Source organism: Miniopterus natalensis, chromosome 1 (assembly GCF_054644295.1).
Source record: "Miniopterus natalensis isolate mMinNat1 chromosome 1, mMinNat1.hap1, whole genome shotgun sequence".
Lineage (NCBI taxonomy): Eukaryota > Metazoa > Chordata > Mammalia > Chiroptera > Miniopteridae > Miniopterus > Miniopterus natalensis.
Genome location: NC_142081.1, coordinates 69,389,590 through 69,413,311, shown reverse-complemented (window position 1 = coordinate 69,413,311; position 23,722 = coordinate 69,389,590). Strand labels below are relative to the sequence as shown.

Below are 23,722 nucleotides of genomic sequence, written 5' to 3'. Positions count from 1 at the left end.
AAGGGTGGGTGGGTGAGGGGTGGAGCCAGACAGTGACCCGGAAGGAGAAGTGACTCGCACCGACCGAGCGCTGGGAGCGGCAGCGGCCACCGCAGCGGTAGAAGCAGCAATTTATCTGTGTGCAGACCCAATATTGGACGAAGATGCTAATTAAAGTGAAGGTGGGAGCACCTCCAGCTTTGCCAAGACGCAGTGGTACTGGGCTGGCCGCTGTGCCTTACGGGAGGAGCAGGGAAGGGAAACCACGCCTTTCCCGAGGGCGCTGACAGTCTCAGGGCTTCGCGCGAGGGGCCATGGGAGGTAGAGGGACACTAAAGGCTTTTGATTTGTGGGGGGATGGATCAGGTAGATGACCGGATGGATCAGGTAGATGACCGCGGGGTTTCTGCCATTCCCTCTTTCTTGCCAGAAGTAACATGACCCCGAAGGAGGCCTCCTCTGTCCGGCTTCTCGCTATATTCGAACTCCCGAGGTCAGGGAGAAGGCCTAGCAGCAGCTTAGCTCTACTCTCTTAGCTTCTTGGAATAGGCTCTGATCTCCATTCTTCATGCCCAGGTTACCAGCTTCTCCCAGCCCCTAACACAGGCTGCCTTCGAGCACAGCACAAAAACGTTAGCCTGGGATCCGGGGCGCGAGGGGGAGGGAGGTGGCTAGTCTGTAAGCCTTTACTGGTTGTCGCTAAGATGTGGTATCCCAGCCAGCCTTCAGGAGCCAAAGCTGGGAGTGTGTTCAGTCAGCATCTGCCTTTCTGAGCCCAGCAACCTGGACCAGCCTCACTTCCTTGATTGAGGAGGGTTAGTTACCAGTGCCCTAGTTCTTGGTACTAGCAGTGTTTCCTTCATCTCCATCTCTCAACTCCCGTGGTTCTTCAATTCCCAACCCTCATTAGTTCTGTCTGCTGTTTCCTCTTTTGTGCCTGCAGACAGACAAAAACTAACAATTGATGCAGTACATTAGTTTAGCTTCTTTACTGCCGAGTAAGTATCGGTATTTCATCAGCTCCTTAGCGCATTTACCATGTATAATATCCATTCCTTACCTCTTCAGTTCTTCCAACACCTCTTCCGTAAGGATTGAGGCCAAACAGCGTGGCCAAAATATGTTTTTCAAATTTTGAGTAGTGACCTATAAAAGAGTCACTTAATTGTGAAATCAATTTAATGGTTCATGGGCCATGAGCAACGTTAAAAAAAGAAGAAAATAGCCTGGCCAGCGTTGCCCAGGGGTTGAGCATCGACCAATGATCCAGGAGATTGCAGTTAGGGTTGCAGAATCAATCCCCGGTGGGGGGCATGCAGGAGGTAGCTGATGGATGACTCTCTCATCATTGATGATGTTTCTCTGTCTCCCTTTCCCTTCCTCTCTCTGAAATCAATAAAGACATTTTTTAAAAAAGAAGTAGAAGAAAATAGAAATATCAAGGTATACTTCTGGGTAAGAGTATTTTGTGATTTTTTTCATTTTATATGTATATTACACACATGTATGTGTTACTAGTTCACATGTATTTCTTAGTGTAGATCACTGTCAGAAAGTGTGAAGAACACTAGCAGATCAATGCTTTTATCTTCTTTTCAGTGCATAGGGTTTCTTGTGTTCCCTTAGTATTCTCTTAGTCCAAAGAACAGGTTATTACTATACTTGGTGTTCAGTGTTTTAGAAACTTTTTTTAAAATCTCAATATACACTAAAAAATTTTACCTTGTGCCCCAGACAGACACAAAGAAACTTACTATGTGTGACATGCTTTGACATTTCAATTCTATTCTAAGTTGATTTCATAACCCATTGATGGTTGAGACCTGCAGTGTAAAAAAAAATACTATTATAGATGGGCTTCTCAACTTAAAAGTGCTTAAGAATCACCTGGGGATCTTGTGAAAATACTTAATCTAATTCCGTGGGTCTGGAATGGAACCTGAGATTCTGCATTTCTAATATGTTCCCATGTGATGCTAATGCTCCTTGAGAACAAGGTTCTAGATTTTATCTCTTTGAATTCATTTTTATTTAGTACTTCTCTTAAATTGTCAGTCTCCTTTCCTGAAATACTTTCTGCCTTTAAACAGGTTTCTCTGTCCTTCATTTCTCTTTTGTTTGTTTGCTACATTTCTCTATATGTTAAATACATATAAAACTGATTAGTTAGCTGTTAATTACTGTATAAACGATAGGTTTTATTGGCAGGACTCCTTTATAAATTACTCACTTTTCAACTTTCCTTTCTTCTTGGCTGACTTCTTCTATATCTCTTTCTGCAGTCCTTTACAGATCCTTCTGATTTAAATCTTCTCTTAATACTTTATCTTTCTAAAATTAAATACATCATCTTCTGTCTTAAGCCATCTCCCCAATACTCATCTCATATATTGATCCTGCAAATCTACCAGGTATCTGGAACTCAGTTCTCTGAGTCATTTTTCTCTTTTAGAACCTAATTTTTCTTACTTATTTTTGCTTGATTTTCTTTTCATTCCCATTACCCTTATTCTGGTCTGGGGTCTTATTAACTTCTGTCTTTATTTATGTGTGATACCTCCAACCAGATTTTCATACAGCCATGTCCCCTCTAAAGTTTAGAGTCTAAACCAAGGCATGATATACAAAATCATAGTGTACAGATCTTTAAACTTCTTTTTCATCATATTGCTCCCTAACCCCACATCCTGCATTGGTACCCTCTTAGCAGACTACTTTGGGCAACCATTTTTGTTATCTAAGCCCTGTTTTTCTCATTCTGATAGATTTTTTTAAACATAGAATAAAACAAAGTTCTTAAGGGTTCAGTTCAGTGAGTTTTTATGGTTTTTTTTTTTCTTTGTTTTATCCTCACCTAAGGATATTTTTTCCATTGCTTTTCAGAGAGAGTGGAAGGGAGAGAGAGAAGAAAGAGAGAGAGAAACATCGATGTGAAAGAGACACATCGATCGGTTGCCTCCTGCAAGCGCCCCAGACCCAGGGCTGGCGATCAAGCCTGCAACCAAGTTACGAGCCCTTGGCCAGAATCAAGCCTGGGACCATGGGCCAATGCTCTAACCACTGAGCCAAACCAGCTAGGGCAGTTCAATGAGTTTTTAACCACAGTACCTACTTATGTAACCATAAGTTCTAGAACATTTTTACTACTACCCTCTAAAAGTTTCCATAGGTTAGTTTTGCTTGTTAGAACTTGGCTTCTTTCGCTCAACATTATGTCTGTGGTTAAGTGTATCTGTACTACTTGTAACTGAGTAGTATTCCATTTTGTTTATCCATTCTCCTATTGATGGATGTTTTGGTTGTTTCCAGTTTCTGGCCATTAGGAATAAGGCTTCTATGAACATTGTTATGCAAGTCTTTATGTGGACATATGTTTTTCTTTTAGATAAATACCTAGGAATGGAATTAGTGAGTCATGTGGTAGATATATATAATTTTATTTATTAAATGTATTCACTTTTAAAATTTATTGATTTTAGGGAGATAGAAACATCGATTTGTTGTTCCAGTTACTTATACATTCATTGGTTGCTTCTTTTATGTGTCCTCACAGGGGATTGAATCTGCAACCTTGATATATTGGAATGATGCTCTAACCAACTGAGCTACCCAGCCAGGGCTTGATATATATAACTTTAAAAGAAAGTACTAAACATTTCTTCAAGGGGTTGTATCATTTTACATTCCCACCTGCAATGATTGAACATCCCAGCTGCTTTGCACCCTTGCTAACTTTTAGTCATGTCAGTCATTTTTATTTTAGCTATAATAGTGGGTGTGAAATGTTATTTTATTCAGGTTTAAATTAATGAGCTTTGATTTTCACTCACCATAGCACTTTGTCATTGCACCTTGTATTTGGACAATACTACTCAATATGGCACTTGTATATATAGGTTTGTTCTGTTATATGACTCATTGTTTCTTGGTTGTAAATCTTCACTTGAAAAAGATTGTTGGCAAAGGCTGGATCACTTAATTTTTTTTATAGCCCCTCCGGTGACTAAAGCAGTGTGTTGGGCTTAGGTTCACCGCAGACTTGTTAAATAGTATTGAATGCATTCCAGGATCACAGTGAGCAGATCTGAAAGAAGAAACCCAGTATCACATGATATATCAAGAATATCTTTTAAAATTGTTCACTTTAATTATGGACAACTTCAAACATATACAACAGCACAGAGAAAGACATAATGCACCCTTTACCCAGCTTAAAAAACTATTATTTCATGGTCAATCCTACTTATACTCACCAATTCTCCTTACCTGATGTTTTATGAAACAAATCCAAGCATGTTATTCATACATGTTTCAGTATTTAGTTGTAAAAAGGAACTCCTTGTTTCTAACATAATTATAATGATCACACCTAAAATATTAACAGTTATTTCTTGCTATCATCAAATGTACTCTGTCTCATTTATTTTTACTGTTAGTTTGAATCTGAATCCAACTACGATCATACATTGCAGTTGGTTGTTACGCATTTTTAAGCCCCTTTAATCTGTAATGCACCCTTTTCCATATTTTTTCTTGTTGAATAAACTATGTTGTTAGTCCCATAAAAGTTTCCTACGGTTTGGATATTGCTGATTACATCTTCATGTTGTCTTTTAATACATTCCTCTTCGATCTGTTTTTCTTATCAATTGGTAATAAGATCTAGAGGCTTGATTAGTCTTTTCTGTGTGTTCATGTGTGAAAATAATTCATAGGCAGTGGTGTGATATGTACTTCTTTTATGTTTTGTTAATTCTCACCTGAGGATATTTTTTTCCATTGATGGGAGGGAGGGAGGGAGGGGGGGGGGAAACATTGGTGTGAGAGAGACACATCGATTGGTTTCCTCCCGCACACGCCCCAACTAGGGCCACGGATGGAACCTGAAACCTAGGCATGTGCCCTGATAGGGAATCAAACCCAAAACCTAGTGTACGGGACGACACTCCAACCAACTGAGCCACCTGGCCAGGGCTGAAAAACTTTCAAGTATGTTTGGAACAAGTTGGGTATATAAATCTACTTTTTCAACTGTAAATTACAAAATTTGAATACAGAGCAAGTATTTTAGATGCATATTTACCATTTAAATTGAGATATGCTATAAGTATGAAATACACCATTTTGAAGATTTGGTTTTAAAAACAATGTAAAATATATTAATTTTTATATGGGTTACGTGTTGAAGTGATAATAGTTTGAGTATATTTAAGAATATTAAAATTAATTTCACCTTTTAAAATGTGGCTACTAGTATACTTAAAATTGTATATGTGGCTTGCATTACTTTTCTATTTCTATTGGATAGTGCTGCTTTACAGAATTGTTTTATTATACTCTTATCAAAGACAATTTTTTAAAAATATTTTTTTCTCGTTACAATGTATCCATGGTAGAAAAATGGAAAATACTGAAAAGCACAAATAATATGGTTAAAGTTACTCATAATCTCACAACTCAAGGTAGAAGCACTAATGTATACTGTATATGCTTCCCAATTTTTTTGAAAGCAGATACACGTATTTGGGTTGTTTTTTTAGCTGGTTGGTTGGTTTTTGTACAAAATGGGAATTATACCATTATTCTAAACATTATTTGAGGACTGTGATTTTCCCTCTGTGTTTGTGCCATAATTTATTTAAGTCTCAATTGTTTGATATTTAGATTGTGTTTCTAGTTTTTTAGTGTCAAAAGTCTCAGTGACCATTGTCAAAGGTATATTTTTGGACATAGTCATGATTATTTTCCCAGAAGTAGTATCCCAGGAATCCTATATTGCCAGACTGTTTTCTGGATACATTCATGGGCTTCTACAGTCAATTTCAGAAACAAAGGGCCAGGCCTAGAGTTTTAGATTTTACAAGCCAATTATTTTTTTAATGTCATAAGTCTAAGTGTCTTACTCTTGGTAGAGCAGTTCTAGGCCTTGTCTTAGAATCTTTTTTACTCTTTAAAATTTTTTATTATCAAATCAGAATGAATACCTTTTTATTAATATTCATGTGATAAAGAAATATATTTTCATTAGAAATTTAAATAGTACAGATTAAGGGAGAGTTACCCTTGATAAAGCTTCCCTTCAGTTCTCCCCTTCTCAAGGATAATCACTGTTATAAGAGATATGTATACTTTTAATCCTTTCTTCTGTTTGTGTACATATGTATATATCTGCATATAGAAAATAGTATATAATTACACATTCTTTAGATTTTTCCATATTAGTGTACAAATTGTTGCATAATATATCATTCTATGGGTGTACCATAGTTTAATAGTTTTCTTATTATGAGGCTATTTCCTGTGTTTTGCTTTTACAAATGTGCACGTTCCTCTTTGGATACATGCTCAAGTTTTTCCCCCAAGTTACTTACCTAGAAATAGACTTGCCTGTTTGAAGAATCTTTGCATTTAAAGTATTATGATCAATAAAGTGAAATAATTTTTAGACAACACAGAATTGAAATACTTTTCATTTTGTCAGGAAAGGGCCTAAAAAAAATGACCAAATATTGTCACCGTCATTTCACAAAAGAACATTTTAACACTTGAATATATTTAGTTTTATGAAAACCACATTGCTGTCAGTATTTTTCTCATTTTATCATAGACTATTAAAATTTTTCACACAGGCCAGCTTGAGTTGGGGTAGAAACTTCAGAATCATTGTAATTTATTCTTTTTCATCTAAACAGGAAAAGCCAAAGCAGTTACTCTTGCATTTTTGGAAATACTATATACTTAGGACTGACCCATTCTCATAGTTGAGAAATTAGGCCCTAAGTACTTTGTTCATGCTGGTCTGTGTGACCATAAGTAGAAACCAAACATTATTTTGTGAACTTGCCACAGGAGCATACATTGGTTCCCAATACTAGATCAGCCAGACTGTTAGGCAGTACTGAGTACAGAGCTAAGAGCTCAGACCAGAGAGTCTATGTTTAGATCCACACTCTCCTTTTGACTCCCTAGGCATGCATTTTTTATCTATTTTTTAATCCTCACCCAAGGAAAGGGGAGACAGAGAAACATCAACTGGTTGCCTTCCGTATGCGCCCTGACCAGGGGTGGAATGTGCAACGTAGGTGTGTGACCTGACCGGGAATCGAACCCACAACCTTTTGGTGCCCAGGAAGACGTTCCAACTGAGTCACCTGGCCAGGGCTATAGGCACACTTTTTAACTTGACCGACCCCAATTTTTCTCATTTATAAATTTGTGATAGTGATTGTTCATATCTCAGAAATACTAGCAAGTATTAAATATATTGATGCATGTTAGACAGCATAGTTTCTGATTCTTGGAAAATGTACAGTAAATGTTGGCTGTGATCATAACATGGTCACCGGTGTATTTAGCCCTCCCACAAAATTTTTTTATTGTTTTTATGTCAAATACTGTACTTTGTGCTTAGATTAGAACAGTCTCTGTCCTTATAGGAAGTTGGAAAGTTTGACACTTAAACAACTAGCTGTAATGGGTATTGAAGTGCATTGGGGACAAGTCATCGATCTTATTTTAAAGGGTCCTTGAAAGTTTGAAAAAGAGTGGAGAAGAGTACGACAATAAGGAATACAGTAGAAGCAAAGAAATGCCCCTAAATTAGGCCCTGCATTGTGTGTTTGTGGTCTGGATTACTGTAGACTGGTATAGATATGAGCTTTAAGAGCAAGGATGGATGAGAGATCAGATTGAATGGAGCACACATTTTTTCTTTTAATCTTCACCCAAGGATATTTTCCATTGCTTTTTCAAAGAAAGTGGAAGGGAGAGAGAGAACGGGTGGGGTGGGTGCAAATCGATGTGAGAGAGAAACATCAACTGGTTGCCTCCTGCACTCACCCTGACCGGGGCCAGGGACTAGCCTGCAACCAAGGCATTTGCCCTTGGCCAAAATCAAACCCAGAACCCTTCAGTCCCAGGGCCGACACTCTAACCACTGAGTCAAACCAGCCAGGGCAATGGAGCACAACATTTTTTTGTTTTGTTTTGTTGTGTTGTGTTTTTTTAAAATATATCTTTATTGATTTCAGAGAGAGGAAAGGAGAAGGAGAGAGAGAGACAGAAACATCAATGATGAGAGAGTCATTGATTGAGCCCACAACCTGGGCATGTGCCCTGACCGGGAATCAAACCCCCGATCGCCTGGATCCTAGGTCGATGCTCAACCACTGAGCCACGCCCGGCCGGGCGAGCACAACATTTTTAAGTGCACAATCAGTATATTGTATTTGGATGTCAGCAGCCCTTAGCCTGTGGAAGAAGTCAAGAAGACCAGAGCTGCAGTTTAGGATTACATAGAAGTCTGGAGAAGATATGGGAGAATAGAATGTTAAATTCTAGTGTTACTTTAAAAGCTAGTCAGAGGTGCTCTCTGGTGTCCTTGAGAAACCTTTGAATTATCTAAATGTTAATTTCTATCATTGATATAAAACAAGATCCTTCTGACTCAAAAGAATGCTTTCTTTAGGATACCTCTCATTGCTGTCTCAAGCAAAATAATACCAGTATTCTCATGGATTCTAGTGGGGTGGGGTGGGGTAGTGTGAAATGACCTGTGGGATTAAGGTCAAATCGCTCACAGAATCTTGCCCAAACATGTTCACAGCCTAAAAATGTTTGGTGAATTCAGGTGTGGTCAAAGCCTTTTGATTCTTCAGAGAAGCTTTGCCAGAATTGTTCATCTCTTAGAACGTAGTAGATACCCAGAGACCCAGAAAGGATATTTCACCTAGGAAACAAGCTGTGTATTGGACTGTAGGACTCATGAAACGCTTGCCTGTTTCAGACGCTGACTGGAAAGGAGATTGAGATTGACATTGAACCCACAGACAAGGTAATGCCCAACACCTCTTCATGCATATCTCCCTACATGTACATTTGTTTGGATATGCTGATCAACTTAGTCCTTTGCTTTCATGCTATCTGCTAGCTCTGTTCTTTCCACTTCCATGGTCCTACCCCTACCTACCACGGGTAGCCCCTGACTGCTTGTACCCCTAAAGGTGGAACGAATCAAGGAACGTGTGGAAGAGAAAGAGGGAATCCCCCCACAGCAGCAGCGGCTCATCTACAGTGGTAAACAGATGTGAGTTTGGAATGGGATTGAGGGTGTGGCAATCTTATGTGAAGATGAGGGAGCGAATAAAGTTATCAAAATACTAGAAAGGCAAATTTGTAATATAATATATGTGCTTTTTTATTAATACATTAAGAACTAATGGTGGGACTAATACCATAATTTTGAAATATTTTCAAGATATCTGCAAACAATTGTAATATGATATGAAAATATCTGATTTCTATTGTTAATAGGTTACCCATTTTGCTAATACCACTGTGGGTTTGCCTATGTTCAAAATTTAAAGAAATATGAGATATCAGTTAGGGGTTAGTAAAAATAGAGATGTGATTTTTTTTTTTTCCCCTCATCTGAGTTTATAGTCCCCCAGAGAGATCTGTGAAACCCAGGTTAAGAGCCCTGTTCTAGATGATAGTTCTAATCCTTTTTATGCCTTCTTTCACTGCAGGAATGATGAGAAGACAGCAGCTGATTACAAAATCCTAGGTGGTTCAGTCCTCCACCTGGTGTTGGCTCTAAGAGGAGGAGGTAGTCTTAGGCAGTGATGGACTGTTTCTCCATTTTACCTCCTTACCCTGTCTCTCATAATGAGACATCATATATCCTATCACTCTCTGGGACACCAGAGTCACTGCCCCCTCTCCTGGATGCCCAGTCTTGTGGGTCTACTGGTAGGAGACTTTGAGGACCCCAGGATGCAGTGTTCCTGGCCCAAAGGGCCCTTGCTGGCTATTGGGTTTTAATTTGCAGTCCTCTGTGCTTCCCTCTCTTATGGCTATGTCCCTGGTTGTCAATAAAATATTTCCTGGCCTCCTGGAATCTTTCTTCTGTTTTACAAATATGACTGAAATCAAAATGGACTCAATGCACACCCAGTTATACCAGGCTGAAAGAGTAGGACAATGGAAGGGAATGTGCCCTTAGAAAGATTACCAGACTCTTGGTAGCAGTGGCATACTGGAACCAGCTCTTACCAGTTCATGAGAGCTAATTATTGGCATCTCTTTACAACCCCATGTTAAGTAACTTCATGTTGGTAGCTTGAAATTGGCCATGGTAGGAATATTTATAGTAACTGGCAAACAATGAAAATCAGTCTCTCCCCCCAAACTGGTTGTTACACATTTATCATCATACTACTGATACGGGTGGTAGAAACCGGGAGAGTGAATTCTCTCCCGTTGTGACCCTACTGGACATTTGGGCCTCATTTGAGAAAGGCCTGAAGGGTTTTACAGATACCATATTCTTTATGGCTGGAATATTGCTGAGGTCTCTCAGCTCAAAACTATGGAAAGACGGTGATACGAACAAAGGTTGAGTGAGGAGTGGCACAGGGTGTGATGGATCACTTTGGTCTTAGTTGGTGAGATGAAATGAGGGATGGGTGCTAGAAGAAAGGTCTTCCTTTCCCTGGCGTCTCTAAGAGAATCTCAGGAGGCTGCATGGAGCAGAGAAGTAAGGGAAGGAGAGAAACTTGGAGACCGCTGCAGTCCCGAGTGCGGTGGCGTTGGCGCTTGCTGCAGTCCTTTCCCCCGTCCACCATCAGATGGCGCCCTTGCGCGGCGTCGGGCTGACCGCAGCTGCCTGGAGGGGCTGCGGCTGCTGGAGAGCCTGGGGCCCCGCCTCCCTGCGTAGCTCCGGGCGCCGGTGATGGCGGCCCTCCCAAAGCTCGCCGTCTTCGATCTCGGTGAGGGTCCCTACCGCGAGAGTTTCGTCGGGCGCTTTCCTTTTCCAAACCCTAGTTGCAGCTCTCGAGGCCCTGCCCCTCCAGGCTGAACCCTCCCTGTCTTCCACAGATTACACACTCTGGCCATTCTGGGTGGACACGCACGTAGACCCCCCCTTCCACAAGGGCAGGTGAGGCGGGCGAGGCCGGGCTGGGGAAGACGGTGCAGGGGCTCAGGCAGGAGCTGAGCGCACTTTCGCCTTCTCCAGTGATGGAACTGTACGAGATAGGCAAGGCCAGATCATCCGACTGTACCCAGAGGTGCCCGAGGTCCTGGACCGATTTCGGGGCCTTGGGGTGCCCATCGCAGCCGCTTCACGGTAAGAATGACTGGAAAACACTCAGTCTAACGTTGACAGATGCATGCGTGATACTTCCCGTGTAACCCCTTGGTTACAAGAATTTAGGCGGTGCAAATTTGCAAGTATTGTACATTTTTATAATTATGACTTCTCCTGTGTCTTTTATTTATTAAACATTGGCTTAGCGCCCCCTGTGTGAGACAGGAAGGATATGGAGTAGAATAAGGGCCCAGGAATCTTACCCATCCATCATGGAAAAATAGCAAGTTGATTTCCCCCTGGTTATACATAAATTTACTTGCACCTCTGGCCCTTCACTCTCTTGATCCCATCTACTACACTTTTTTGCAGGACAGGTGAAACTAAAGGGGCCAACCAGCTACTGGAACTCTTTGACCTTGTCGGATACTTTGTTCAGCGGGAAATCTATCCAGGCAGCAAGGTCACACACTTTGAGAGGTAAGAGGGAGATGAGGGTAGGAGCAGGGGGACAGAAGAGCAGAGAGACTGGAGGAGCTAAGAGGCCAGAGTGGTTACCCCCTGCCCTGTCCTACGCAGGCTGCAGCAGAAGACTGGAGTTCCTTTCTCCCAAATGATCTTCTTTGATGATGAGAAGCGGAATATTGTAGATGTCAGCAAACTGGGTATTGAGTTGTGAGAATAACCATTTGGGAAATGGGGAGAAAGGGTTCCTAGGAGAAGTTAGGTATAAAATATATCTTTTCTTTCTAGGTGTTACCTGCATTCATGTCAAGAATGGAATGAGTCTTCAAATCCTAAATCAAGGATTAGAGACATTTACAAAGGCCCAAGCTGGACCATGAGATCCAGTCCTGTGGACCAGCCTCATTTGAGGCATAAAACAAAAGGAAACCAGGAAGGCATTTTCAGGTGCTTGTGTAAATTATTAAAGTGTATTTGTGTGACAGAAGAAATCTTACCCACAGTGTGGAGTTTTTTTTCTTGCGTGTGAACCAGGGTTGGCTATCCAGAGGTGCCAAGACTAGAGTGTGAGGCGTTAGACTGCATCAGGTTGTGCCTTACAACCTTGTGGCAAACCCAGGACTGTCATCCGCTTGTGCTTGCCCAATCCCCACTCCCTCTCCTGAGCTGTCAAGGGCATGAAGAACTAAACCTTCCACTATCCCCTGCATATTTCCCTCCAGGAAACAAATAGTTTATTTTGGGGTGGGGGTGGAGACGGCCTTTTTATACTTCAAAGTGAAGCAGCTGCTTTAAAAGGAGCCTGGCCCTAGCCAGTTTGGCTCAGTGGTTAGAGCGTCGGCCTGTGGACTGAAGGGTCCCGGGTGCATTCCGGCCAGAGGGCAAATACCTGGCTTGCAGGCCCTGGCCCCCTGGCCCAGTGCAGGAGGCAACCAATGGATGTGTCTCTCTCACATCATGTTTCTCTCTCTCTCCCCCCCCTTCCACTCTCTAGGAAAAGCAATGGAAAAAATATCGTCAGGTGAGGATTTAAAAAAAATAAAATAAAAATAAAGGAGCATGTGGTTTGGGGGCTGGTGACTCATGTCACGTGATAGCAGTGGCTTCCCTGGCGCCTGTTGATGATGCTGCCGATGCCCCAAGAAGGGATTGGCTGAGGCGGGCCTCTGAGTCATGAAATGCACTCTCCCAGGAACTTGCAGAAGTGTGCGGACACCTCGGGCAGAGGCGAGGGAGGCTGGGCTTGCGATGAGTGGTCTCGGCAGACTCTTCGGGAGGGGTGAGCACGGGCGAGACTAGTGTGCCGGGAGGCGCTGGCCACAGGGGTAGGGGGGAGACCATGGCCTGGGGCGGAGAAGAAACCCAAGAGACAGGCTTTCCCGAAAATTCTGGTGATGGTCCAACAAGGCCTCCAGTGCCAGGAGGCCTTGTCAGGGAGCCTGGCTCTGTCTGCCTGCCTTCCACGGAAGGAAGAGCTCGAGGCCAGGGAAGGCACTGAGTGGATGGCATGGCAGCTGTGCTGGCTCCCGCTGTTTAGGTTTGGGCGACCAGTTTCCTGTCTTTTCCAAAACTCTGGTGCTCTCTTGATGCTGGGCAAGAGGGAATCTGAGTTGAGGAAGAAAGGGGCCTTCTCAAAGCTCCTATCTGATGGGAGAAGACAAGCAAAAACTGACATTTACAGTATAGTGTGCTAGAAGTATGCCAGGTGGAGAATTGAGATACCCCAGGAAGAGGTAACTGTGTGTGCAAAACAAAGACTGGAAAGAGGATGGTTATATTTAGGGGAAAGAGTAGTTCCAGTTGCCCCATGAATGTGTGCCTGATAAAGGGGAAGAGGAAAGTAGAAGGAAATGTAGTTGGAGAGGTAAACAAGGGCCAGAAAGATCTTGTGTGTCTCATTTTAATAAAGTTTTGATTTTATCCTGTAGGCTGTAGAGAGTATGGAAGAATTTTAAGCAGGCAAGGACATCAGATTTGGGGGACAGAGGGAAATAACTGTTAGAAGTGCAGAAGATGAAAGGAAAATTGAGATCAGGTTGTTTGTTTTTCTCTAGCCCCCTTCATTAAATTTGAACATGTAGTGTCAGGATCGTGGGCATCTCCTAGGATAGCAAGTGGAAGGAACAGTAATTATAAAAAGTGGCTGAGCCCGGCCGGTGTGGCTCAGTGGTTGAGCATTGACTTATGTATGATCCAGGAGATCTCAGTTTGGTTCCTGGTCAGTGCACATTCCAGGATTTCAGGCTCCATCCTCAGCAGGGGGTGTGCAGGAGGCAGCCAATTAATTACTCTCTCATCACTGATGTTTCTATCTCTCCATCTCCCTTCCTCTCTCTGAAATCAATAAAAATAAATAAACTGTTATAAAAAAAGTGGCTGAACTCTGGTGGGGGTGTGATAATGGGGAGGCTATGCACATGGGGCACAGGGGCCATATGGAAAATCTCTGTATCTTCCACTCAATTTTGCTGTGAACCTAAAACTGCTCTAAAAAATAAAGCCTATAAATTTAAAAAACAAAAGAATGGAAATGACTTGAAAAGCAGCTTGGATAGCAAAAGAATATTGGCTTTGGAAGTCATACTGCCACATTCCAATTACTGCTCAAGCTCTTACTAGTTAGGGTTTTAGACAAATAAATAAATAAATAAACAGTATCATCATGCCTGTTGTCACATTTGTAAAATGAAGATAGTACATTCGTTGTAGAGAGTCATTTTTGGGATTAAAATAACAGAGTCAAGCCCCAGCCAGTTTGGCTCAGTGGTTAGAGCATCGGCCCAGAGACTGAAGGGTCCCAGGTTTGATTCTGGCCAAGGGCACGTACTTTGGTTATAGGCTTAATCCCGGGCCCTGGTCCAGGTGAGTGCAGGAGGTAACCAATTGAGGTGTCTCTCTCGTGGATGTTTCTCTCTTTCTCTCCTCCTCCCACTCTCTGAAAAGCATTGAAAAAAATATCCTCAGGTGAGGATTTAAAAATAATAATAAATAGCACAGTCAAATGCCTAGCACATACTGTACACACCATGATTGGTGGTTAATTTTTTCCCCTTTACACAATATGGGCCTTCTCCATTGACTCCAGGGAAGAAGGAGAAGGGGCCAACCCCTGAAGAGGCGATACAGAAACTGAAGGAGACGGAGGCGATACTGATCAAGAAGCAGGAGTTTCTGGAGCAGAAGATTCAACAGGAACTACAAACAGCCAAGAAACATGGGACCAAGAATAAGAGAGGTGATAGGGGAAAGATGCCAATAGGGAGGACCCAGGTGGGAAGCAGGGGCTTCTGACTCTGATGTTCAAGGTATGGGCTGGGTCAGCTGCCCTACAGGCTTTGCGGAGGAAGAAAAGATTGGAACAGCAGCTGGCACAAACTGATGGGACATTATCCACCCTGGAGTTTCAGCGTGAGGCCATTGAGAATGCCACCACCAATGCAGAAGTGCTTCGCACCATGGAGCTTGCTGCCCATAGCATGAAGAAAGCCTACCAGGACATGTGGGTACGGGGGGAGGGGTGGAGGGGGCCCAAGCACTGGGAAGAGTAGCTTGATACTGTACTTTGGATCTTAAAACCTCTCAAAATGTGAATTTACAGTATAGACGCATATAATGGCCAGGCCTCTGTCAGCCTCCCTGCTTCCTGCAAGAATATCTCTTTTCTGGCTAGAGCATTCTAGCCAGAAAAGACGATTTTCCTAATTTTTAAAGATTCTTCAGAGAATGGAGTGCAATCTATCTCCCTCCCCCTCCCTGCACCCCACCACCCACAACCCTCAGTATGAATTCTTCCCACTTCTCAGCCCAGACTTGCCTAGTTACAATTTTCCAGGGATCTCTTATACCTGGTAGCCATGGATTTATCAGTCTGAGGCCACAGACAAGGGGCTTCATTCATGTGAGATGAGAAAGTCAGGGGGCTAGTTGCCTGATTTCTTGGCTGTATATATCTTCTCAGGGACATTGACAAGGTGGATGAACTGATGGGCAACATCACAGAACAACAGGAGGTGGCCCAGCAGATCTCTGATGCCATTTCTCGGCCTGTGGGCTTTGGAGATGACGTGGATGAGGTGATTGGGAGTGAGGGGCCAGGAAGTCTCGGAGAAAGCAAGGGACCAACCCAAAGCAATTCCCAAGAGAAGCGTGGGGCAAGTTTAGGGAGGGGGGACTCCAAAAGTGGTATGATTTTAGAAGCAGAAGTTTCCTTTCTTCGTTTTGAAGTCTTGTCATCCCCTATCCAGGATGAACTGTTGGAGGAGTTAGAGGAGCTGGAGCAGGAGGAATTGGCCCGGGAGCTGTTACGTGTGGGCGACAAGGAGGAAGAACCCCCAGTCAAACTGCCCAGTGTACCCTCTACCCATCTGCCTGCAGGGCCAGGTACCCAGGGCTGTTCTAATGTCTCAAGGACTCAGAGGGTGGGATAGATATGGGGAAAGATTGTTCTTCATCCATCCTGCCTCAAAGGAACCAGGCAGAAAGGGCTGCTGCTGAAGTTGCACAGGTTGTTACCTGCATAAAGGCACCTGGCTAAAGGGGAATGGGGACTGAAATCCAGCCTGTGCTCCACTCAGCCAGCTGTGTACCCTGGCTTAGGGCTGCAGATGCTGCGAGAAACAGGCAGCTTTTTAAAATTTGCATGAAGATACGGGATTAGCAGCAGCCCAGCAAGCAGAAGGACCACGCCTTTAGGTTCTTTGCTGGGGAGAGATAATTCAGCAGGTTCTGCGTGTTGTAGGGGTGGTTGGAAGGGGCTGAGGCTTTGACACATCTTTCTCTGGGTCTCCTTGTCCCCAAAGCTCCCAAAGCGGATGAAGATGAAGAAGCACTAAAGCAGTTGGCTGAGTGGGTATCCTGATGAGTCTGGGCTTATCTTCTGGACGCTGCCTTCGTTGGTCTCTTTTCCTTAAGTGCCAAGTGCTGAGCTAAAGGAACATAGCCTTTTTGGGGGACCCTGCTGGGTGGTGGTATTGTCCTGCCTGAGAAAGGGTCTGTTGCCCTCCCATCCCTGGCTCAACTCTGAAGAAGGATCTGGGTGCAGGAGGAGCCCCCGGGCTCCCTTCTCCTTGATAGCAGTTACAGTGCCCTTGCTTTCAATAAAATTGGGCAGGTGGAACCCTAGTTCTTATACTACCTTGTCTGCACTTGAAACTCTTCCACTGGTCCTTGGAGCTTTGTTTCAGGCAATGAATAATAACAGAGTAATCAAGGGGCGTTGGAACATAGAGCAGATGGTTCCAATCTGTTACCTACTAGGTTCATCTTTCAAGTAGGTTTTTCCTAGAGTTGCCTAGTGCCGAGGCTGAGGAAACTATCATCTATTACTTATCTTAGAACTGGAGCTCTCTCTGCATCTTCCCTCATCACTTTTCCCCTGTCAGCCTCTCCCAAGACAGCCCCTTGATTTACTACCCATTTTCCTTTTGAAAAGCCCATTTTCAAGGACAAGGAGGGAGAATACAGGGATAAAGGGGCAAGTAGCTTTCCTTTACCCAGAACCCATGCTTAGTAGACTTGGTTTGAACTGTCACTTCTGTGTCTAGGAACAATAATGTGAGGGGCCATGATTCACTAGGATTTTTTCAATAGTGAATTGAGGAGGAAGAAGGAACCAAGATACTTCACATATCCTGATACCCATTTGTAAAAAACAAACAGTTCTGTCCCTTTAGACTATAGACAGAAGCAGAGCCATGACCAAACAGAGCAACCAGGGCCTCTACCCTATGACTTGAACATTTAAAGTGCCAAGAGATGTAAAATAATGAACATATACTTAGCCAGAATAATGAAGCTTCCTTAAAGCAGGTATTCATCTGAGCATCCCCTCCCCTGTGAGCCACATGTGAGCTATGCTGCGAATGACAATGTGGACTTCATGGCTGTCAAGATTATTGGTCACAGGCTCAGGACAGAAATCTACCTCTTATCCTCAGCGGTGTTCCCTGCTAAGGTTCCCTGAGGAAAGAATGTCTGACCCCAGCTGATGAAACTAAATCAGAATTAGATTTATTTTTGGTATAAAAGCTTTTTAGCCGCAGATCTCTCCTGCTTTGCTCCTTTCTCAACCCCCTGCCTCAGCCACTTTCAGATACTGATTTCCAAGGATTGGTGACGATTTGCCGTGCTGGGTGGCGGGCACATGGCCTCAAGCAGCCTGATCTCATGGGTGGGTTGCTCAGGCTGGAACTTGAGCACCCAGGGGTCCTTGATGATGTCCAGGATTGTGGCACGCTTGGTGGCTTGGCGTAGCGTCTGGAAGATCATGTTCTAAAGCGGGAGAGAGAGGTCTTGGCTGAGGCTCCCATTGTGCCACATAGGCAGTGAACAGGGGACTTAAGAAAGAAGCAGGATAGCCCATCACACCACTCTGATGGAAGGGGGTGTGGCCCTGATTTTATCCTGAGGAGCTAGGCCTTTAATTTCTTGGGGGAATCCCTTGCATAATCCCCTCTGTCCTAAAAAGATACAAGCTGAATCCTCCTCACCACTCACATCTAAATGTGGAGTCCAGTGGTTGGCCCTTTAAACCCTTCCCACTATTCTAGGGCAGGGACTTGAATGTGAGATGGCTCTGGTGGGGAAGAGCCTTCTCCAGGGTTGGGAGGCCTAGGTTGGGTTCCCTCCCTGTGGGTCATCCCTGAGTCCTTAGTCCTACTGGGGGAGCCAGCACCTTGCACTCCTGGGAGATGGACAAATTAGGTGGAAAAGTGACCTCCTTCTGAGTCTCCTTCAGCAGTTTCTTGAGATTGGTGTCATCAAAGGGCAGACGGGCGACCACTAGAGTGTAGAGGATGACGCCCATGCTCCAGGTGTCGGACAGGAAAGGGTTGTAGGGCAAGCCTAACAAGATCTCTGGGCAGGCATAAGCAAAGCTGCCACAGTAGGTCTGGCTGAGGTGGGTAAAGCAGTTCGTTTGGCGGTAAGAAGGACTACTACGCACAGCGTGGTTAGAAGTCACCATTTTGGCAAAACCAAAGTCGGATATCTTCACGTTCTCCCGCTTATCCAGCAATAGATTCTCCAACTTTAAGTCCCTACAAGCAGCAGAAAGGCTGGGGGTCAGGGAGACGGCTTAGTATTAGACCCAGAGCTGAAAGGCCAGGGTTCAGAGGCTAGAGATGAAGAAAGGCATAGTGGAAAAGAGATGCCATTGTGAGAACACAAGGTAGAGAGGAAGAAAAGCCATGGAGTTGTGAGCAGAGCCCAAAGAGGCGAGAGGACGGTACCTGCGGACTCCTGGGAGCTCACCATTTCATAAAGTGCTCTGCTCACAGTGGGTACTTAATAAATGTTCTTGACCAGATGACTAAAATAGAATGGATGAATGGGCCTAGACACTGAGGAGGGAGGTCAAAGGAGGAAAAAACAGGGCAGGAAATGGGAGATGTGCATAAAACCCCCTTGAGGGCCCAAAGGCCCCAGTCCGGATGGCAGCACACTCACCGGTGCACGATGCCCTTGCTGTGCAGATAGGCGATGCCCAGGGTCATCTGGGAGAACCACTTGCCAGCAAGGGCCTCAGAGCAGGCCCCATAGCGCTGGACCCATTCAAGGACGTCACCACCCTGAGCCAGCTCCAGAATTATGTACACTCGGGATGTGGTCTCGATGGCCTGATAGAAGTTGATGAGATACTTGTGCCGCAGGACCTTCATTACCTGGCCTCAGAAGAGGGACCCATCAAACCTGAGAAGGGAGAGCCCTGGCTATGCTCCCAGCCCCCCTACTCTCCCAGTGCTGCTTTCATAGAACTTTGCAAAAGGATCAAACCCGAGAAGGTTGGTGGCCTGTGGGCAAACCCTGTGCTTTGCACTTTCCTTTTTTTGAGGGGCTGGAGGTCAGTGGGTGGAAAGAGGTTGAATTTACATCAAGTAATTTTCCTAGCTGCATAGTGAGACATTCAGTTCTGGCTTGGGGGTTTCTGGCCCCACCCCCTCCTAACCATACCCCTTCTGAGAAGCCTTAAGCAGCTTGGTACCAGTTCCCTCTTCCAGTCCCCTTTCCAACCTGTATCTCACGGGGCAGGAACTTGTTAAGATAGTCCTCAGAGGCTTTCTTCTTTGAGATGATCTTAACAGCCACCATGACCTTCTGCTTTGTGTAGTAAGCCTCATACACTGTCCCATAGGAGCCATTACCAATGGCCTTGCCCACTTCATAACCATACTCCTCCATGACAGAGCGGTAGGTTGAGGTGGGTGGTGCTGCCTCCTGGGTGTCTCCCTTCCCCATGGCTCTGGGCTTGCTGAGAGCCAGGGAGTTTTGCTTCTTAAAAACCTCCTGTCTGCTCTGAAAGCCAACACCTGAGCCACTGAGGGCTACGGTACCAAAATGAAGTTGGTCTCCAAATGCTTGCCTGTGTAGTCACACAAGTCTGGGATGCTGAGTTCAGCTCTCCACTGGAAACTTGGAGGGGGAAAAAGGGAGAAGCAATTCTTTGTCTCCACTAGCTGTTGTTACATCATTCTCCTCTCGGTTATGGAATTCCCCAAGGTCCCATGTTCCACACACATCACAATTCACCTTCTATTCACCGTTGGCCACAAGACTTGAGAATAAAGTACAGTTTGGAACATATTCATTCCTGGAGGCGCATTCACAATCTGGTGAGACTCCAGAGATCTGGTCCCTCCAACCACTCATGTGTTTTGAGCACCTACTATGTGCCAGGTAGCATGCTGAGTACTGGGATAAAATAAGAAAGGCCAGTAGATCCTGTGCTCCCAGATTTTATAGTCCAACGTGAGAAACACAAGAGTGTGAGAATATTAAAGAGAATTGCAAGGTATTGTAGAATCATGTTCTAAGGAATCTAACTTTAAAATTCGTACTTTTTCTTTTTTGGCTTAAAACAACTTTTTTTTTTCTTCAAATTGGTCTAGGCTTAGTTGGGTGTTTCATCTGGTGGTCTCATCTCAGCTGGGATGGTCTGTTTCTGCTCCATATTCTTTATCCAGCAGACTAGCCTGAGTTCACTCACCTAGTGGCACTGAATTTCAAGAGAGAAAAAAATCACGAGTTGCATGAGCAATTGAGGCTAGGCTCTAAAACCACAAAGCATCATTTCCATACTTTCATATGAGTAAAGACAATTACAAGGTTATAAGGATCACTCAGATCGAAGGTGTGTAGAGGTAGACTCCACCTCTTAACCTTGAAATGCATTCTTATCTTCCCTTCCATGACCCTAAACTACTTCATCCTTAAGTCCAAGGCATAAATCTAATTTTATTTCCATTTAAAACAATTTAATGTGTCACCATTCTCCTCAGGATCAAGTACAAATTCTTTTGTGTAACTTCAAGATCTGATCCTGCCTACTTCTCCAATTTTACCTTCTAACATACACTCAATGCTGCAGCCAAACAATTGCTTTTCCTTCAGTGTTCCTAGTTTTGGCAAGCTCATGCTCTCCCTTCAAGGCTTAACTGATGAGCTATTTTAAGGAAGCCTTTACTAACTGCTCAAGCCCAAATTAGATGTTCCTGCCTCCTGGATGCTCCCAATACTTTCTGTCACAGCACCTGCTGTAGTGTCTGTAATTGCTTTTCTTGGTTACATATCCCATTAGGCTATCAGGGAGGTCAACTGATGAGGCAATGAAGTCAAGGGTTGAAAATGGGTTGTAGAGAATGGAAGACAGCTGATTTGGAAAATGAGCAGGATTACTGGGCAGCACTGAGGACCCAACTGAGGTTGGAGAGCACAATTTAGAGACACATTATCTTTTTAAAAATATTATTTTATTTTTTCCATCACCATTTTTCCCTTCTATGCCCTCTTCCACCTCCACCCCAACCCTATCCCCATGAGACACATGATCTTAACACATCAGTGTTAAGATTCTTTTCGTCGGCTGGGCGTGGCTCAGCGGTTGAGCATTGACCTAGGGTCCAGGCAATCGGGGTTCGATTCCCAGTCAGGGCACATGCCTGGGTTGTGGGCTCTATCAATGACTCTCTCATCATTGATACTATATTTTTTTTAAAAAATTTCTTTTAGCATTCTGGGTATAGGTGCTTGTATATTGACAGATGAATTAACCCAAGATTAAGGTTTCACTTGGAAGCTGCACTGAAAGAATGCAGGCATCAAGAACATAGCAAGGCCCTGGCTGGTGTGGTTCAGTTGGAGCATCATCCCCTACAGCAGAAAGTGGCAGGTTCAATTCCCAGTCAGGCACATAGCCAGGTTGCAGGTTCAATTCCCAGTTGGGGAAAATAGGGGAGGCAATCAATTGATGTTTTTCTCTTTCCCTTCCTCTCTCTAAAATCAATTTAAAAAAAAAAAATTTTAAAAAGCAGGTAAGAATGCGGCTGAAATGATGGAATGCAGAATCTAAGCTGCATGTGTTAGAAAAACAGTATAGAAAAAAGCCAACAGAGCAGGAGGAGGGGTTCTATGTCCCAATGAAACAGAAGAACAAATTTGGTGGGAATGCCAAGACAAGAGGTTGTGGTCAGAGAGGTGGTCTGGATTTAAGATGTAGAGGGAGGAGCAAGGGGCATGCAGAGGAAAAAACAAGAGAAGAATCAGGTGTCTTTTTTCTTCCATCCTCCAAAATAAAACAAACTCCAACAACAGATTATGCCATAGGCTACTGCTCCAAGTCCTGTTGAACACTGGATCTACATCCTCAATCTATCAAGATGAGCAGCTGTCCAGGGCACACTGTGGTAAGGGGTTGGGGGTGGGGTAAGCATTTCATTCGAGGATCGTGTATTAAGCTGCCTACTATATACAAAAGCACTACTAGGTCCTGAGGATACCAAGATGGATAAATTTCTGCAAGGAGTTAACAGTTAACAAGGGAGACAGACACATAAGAAATAGATAACAGTACAGTGAGATAAAGTGCTGCAAGCCTGGAAGGAGAAATGTAAGGGAAGGCTTTATAGAAAAGGTAGCACTTGCACTGTTCAAAAGAAGTCTCCAGGCAGGTAAGTAGGGAATGGTAGATTGGGCAGTTTAGGCAGCAGGAACCACATGAGGCTGGTAGGCTTGAGAGGACATGACATTCAGAATTTCAATTTGAGCCCTGGATGGGTAGAAGTTGGTTAGAGCATCGTCCCAATATGCCAAAGTTGGGGGTACGATCTCCAGTCAGGGCACATACAAGAAGCAACCAATAAATGCATAAATAAGTAGAACAACAAATCGATGTTTCTCTCCCTAAAATCAATAAAGAAAAAAAAAAGAATTTTAACTTGCATACAGGGTAGGATTATAGAAGGGGAATGTACCTAAAAAAATAATTAAGATCTACGTCTGATAAAAAAAGGCTAAAGGAGTTTATCACCACCAAACCAGCACTGCAAGAAATGTTAAAGGGACTGCTGTAATAATTAGAATACTTGGTAAGGCTCCCCTATGAAGCCATCCAGACCAGGGCTTTTGTTTGCTGGGAGTTTTTTATTACTGCTTCAATTTCACCAGCTGTTACTGGCCTATTCAGGTCTTCTGATTCTTCCTGATTCAGTTTTACATGATCTCACTCATATGTGGAATCTAATGAACAATATAAACTGATGAACAAAACAGATCCAGAGACACAGAAACATGCAACAGAATGATGAATCTTAGAGGGAAGGCAGGGAATGGGTGAGTGGGTGGGGAAAGGTTAATCAAAGAACTTTCATGCATACATACATAACCCATGGTCACAGACAACAGTGTGGGGAAGGCCTGGGGGTGGGGCTGACGTGGGATGGAGGAGATCAATGGGAAAAAGGGACATCTGTAATACTTTCAGCAATAAAGATAAGTTAAAAAACAAAACAAGCCCTAGCGAGTTTGCTCAGTGGTTAGAGTGTCGGCCTGCAGACTGAAGGGTCCAGGGTTTCCAGCCAAGGGCATGTACCTCGGTTGCAGGTTCAATCCCCAGCTCCAGTCAGGGCAAGTATGGGAGAAAACCAATCAATACACCTCTCTCACATCGATGTCTCTCTCCCTTCCACTCTGAAAAGCAATGGAAATAATGTCCTCAGGTAAGGATTAACAAAACAAAACAAAAAATACTGATGCCCAGTCACCTACTCCCCTAAGATCCTGATTTGGTGGTACCCAGGTGTCTGTTTTGTTTTTCTAATATATTTTTATTGATTTCAAAGAGAGGAAGGAAGAGGGAGAGACAGAAACAATGATGAGAGAGAGTCATTATTGGCTGCCTCCTGCATGCCCCCTGCT

At 43.8% G+C, this 23,722-nt stretch overlaps 4 protein-coding genes across 4 annotated transcripts; 3 read left to right on the top strand and 1 right to left on the bottom strand.

The window, feature by feature from the left end:
* Positions 1–53: 53 nt before the first annotated feature.
* Positions 54–9,877, top strand: NEDD8 (NEDD8 ubiquitin like modifier). The gene is made up of 4 exons (XM_016205880.2): positions 54–161; positions 8,765–8,812; positions 8,982–9,064; positions 9,507–9,877. Exons 1-4 carry the CDS (start codon positions 144–146, stop codon positions 9,601–9,603), a joined length of 246 nt encoding a protein of 81 aa, XP_016061366.1. The 5' UTR covers positions 54–143; the 3' UTR covers positions 9,604–9,877.
* A 772-nt stretch (positions 9,878–10,649) lies between these two features.
* Positions 10,650–12,029, top strand: MDP1 (magnesium dependent phosphatase 1). The gene is made up of 6 exons (XM_016205878.2): positions 10,650–10,748; positions 10,858–10,918; positions 10,997–11,107; positions 11,441–11,548; positions 11,648–11,733; positions 11,822–12,029. The coding sequence occupies exons 1-6, from the start codon at positions 10,712–10,714 to the stop codon at positions 11,911–11,913; spliced, it is 495 nt and encodes a 164-aa protein (XP_016061364.1). The 5' UTR covers positions 10,650–10,711; the 3' UTR covers positions 11,914–12,029.
* Positions 12,030–12,763: 734 nt separating this feature from the next.
* CHMP4A (charged multivesicular body protein 4A) lies at positions 12,764–16,666 on the top strand. Its single transcript, XM_016205871.2, has 6 exons — positions 12,764–12,812; positions 14,619–14,768; positions 14,855–15,032; positions 15,492–15,606; positions 15,778–15,913; positions 16,333–16,666. The coding sequence occupies exons 1-6, from the start codon at positions 12,782–12,784 to the stop codon at positions 16,389–16,391; spliced, it is 669 nt and encodes a 222-aa protein (XP_016061357.2). The 5' UTR covers positions 12,764–12,781; the 3' UTR covers positions 16,392–16,666.
* A 935-nt stretch (positions 16,667–17,601) lies between these two features.
* TSSK4 (testis specific serine kinase 4) lies at positions 17,602–19,768 on the bottom strand. The gene is made up of 4 exons (XM_016205872.2): positions 19,544–19,768; positions 18,980–19,194; positions 18,207–18,600; positions 17,602–17,803 (listed from the first exon to the last, which is right to left on the bottom strand). Exons 1-4 carry the CDS (start codon positions 19,766–19,768, stop codon positions 17,621–17,623), a joined length of 1,017 nt encoding a protein of 338 aa, XP_016061358.2. The 3' UTR covers positions 17,602–17,620.
* Between the last annotated feature and the right edge of the window lie 3,954 nt (positions 19,769–23,722).

Excerpts from the sequence above, each read along its gene's own strand:
- NEDD8 (XM_016205880.2), top strand. Across the intron at positions 8,813-8,981 it reads ACATTGAACCCACAGACAAG|GTGGAACGAATCAAGGAACG; the intron begins GTAATGCCCAAC and ends GTACCCCTAAAG. Across the intron at positions 9,065-9,506 it reads ATCTACAGTGGTAAACAGAT|GAATGATGAGAAGACAGCAG; the intron begins GTGAGTTTGGAA and ends CTTTCACTGCAG.
- MDP1 (XM_016205878.2), top strand. The coding sequence starts at position 10,712 with ATGGCGGCCCTCCCAAAGCTCGCCGTCTTCGATCTCG. Across the intron at positions 11,108-11,440 it reads CCCATCGCAGCCGCTTCACG|GACAGGTGAAACTAAAGGGG; the intron begins GTAAGAATGACT and ends ACTTTTTTGCAG. Across the intron at positions 11,549-11,647 it reads AAGGTCACACACTTTGAGAG|GCTGCAGCAGAAGACTGGAG; the intron begins GTAAGAGGGAGA and ends TGTCCTACGCAG.
- CHMP4A (XM_016205871.2), top strand. The coding sequence starts at position 12,782 with ATGAGTGGTCTCGGCAGACTCTTCGGGAGGG. Across the intron at positions 14,769-14,854 it reads TGGGACCAAGAATAAGAGAG|CTGCCCTACAGGCTTTGCGG; the intron begins GTGATAGGGGAA and ends GGGCTGGGTCAG. Across the intron at positions 15,914-16,332 it reads CCATCTGCCTGCAGGGCCAG|CTCCCAAAGCGGATGAAGAT; the intron begins GTACCCAGGGCT and ends TTGTCCCCAAAG.
- TSSK4 (XM_016205872.2), bottom strand. The coding sequence starts at position 19,768 with ATGGGGAAGGGAGACACCCAGGAGGCAGCACCACCCACCTCAACCTAC. Across the intron at positions 19,195-19,543 it reads TCCTGCCCCGTGAGATACAG|GTAATGAAGGTCCTGCGGCA; the intron begins GTTGGAAAGGGG and ends TTCTGAGGCCAG. Across the intron at positions 18,601-18,979 it reads AGCAAGGGCATCGTGCACCG|CCTGACCCCCAGCCTTTCTG; the intron begins GTGAGTGTGCTG and ends CTAAGCCGTCTC.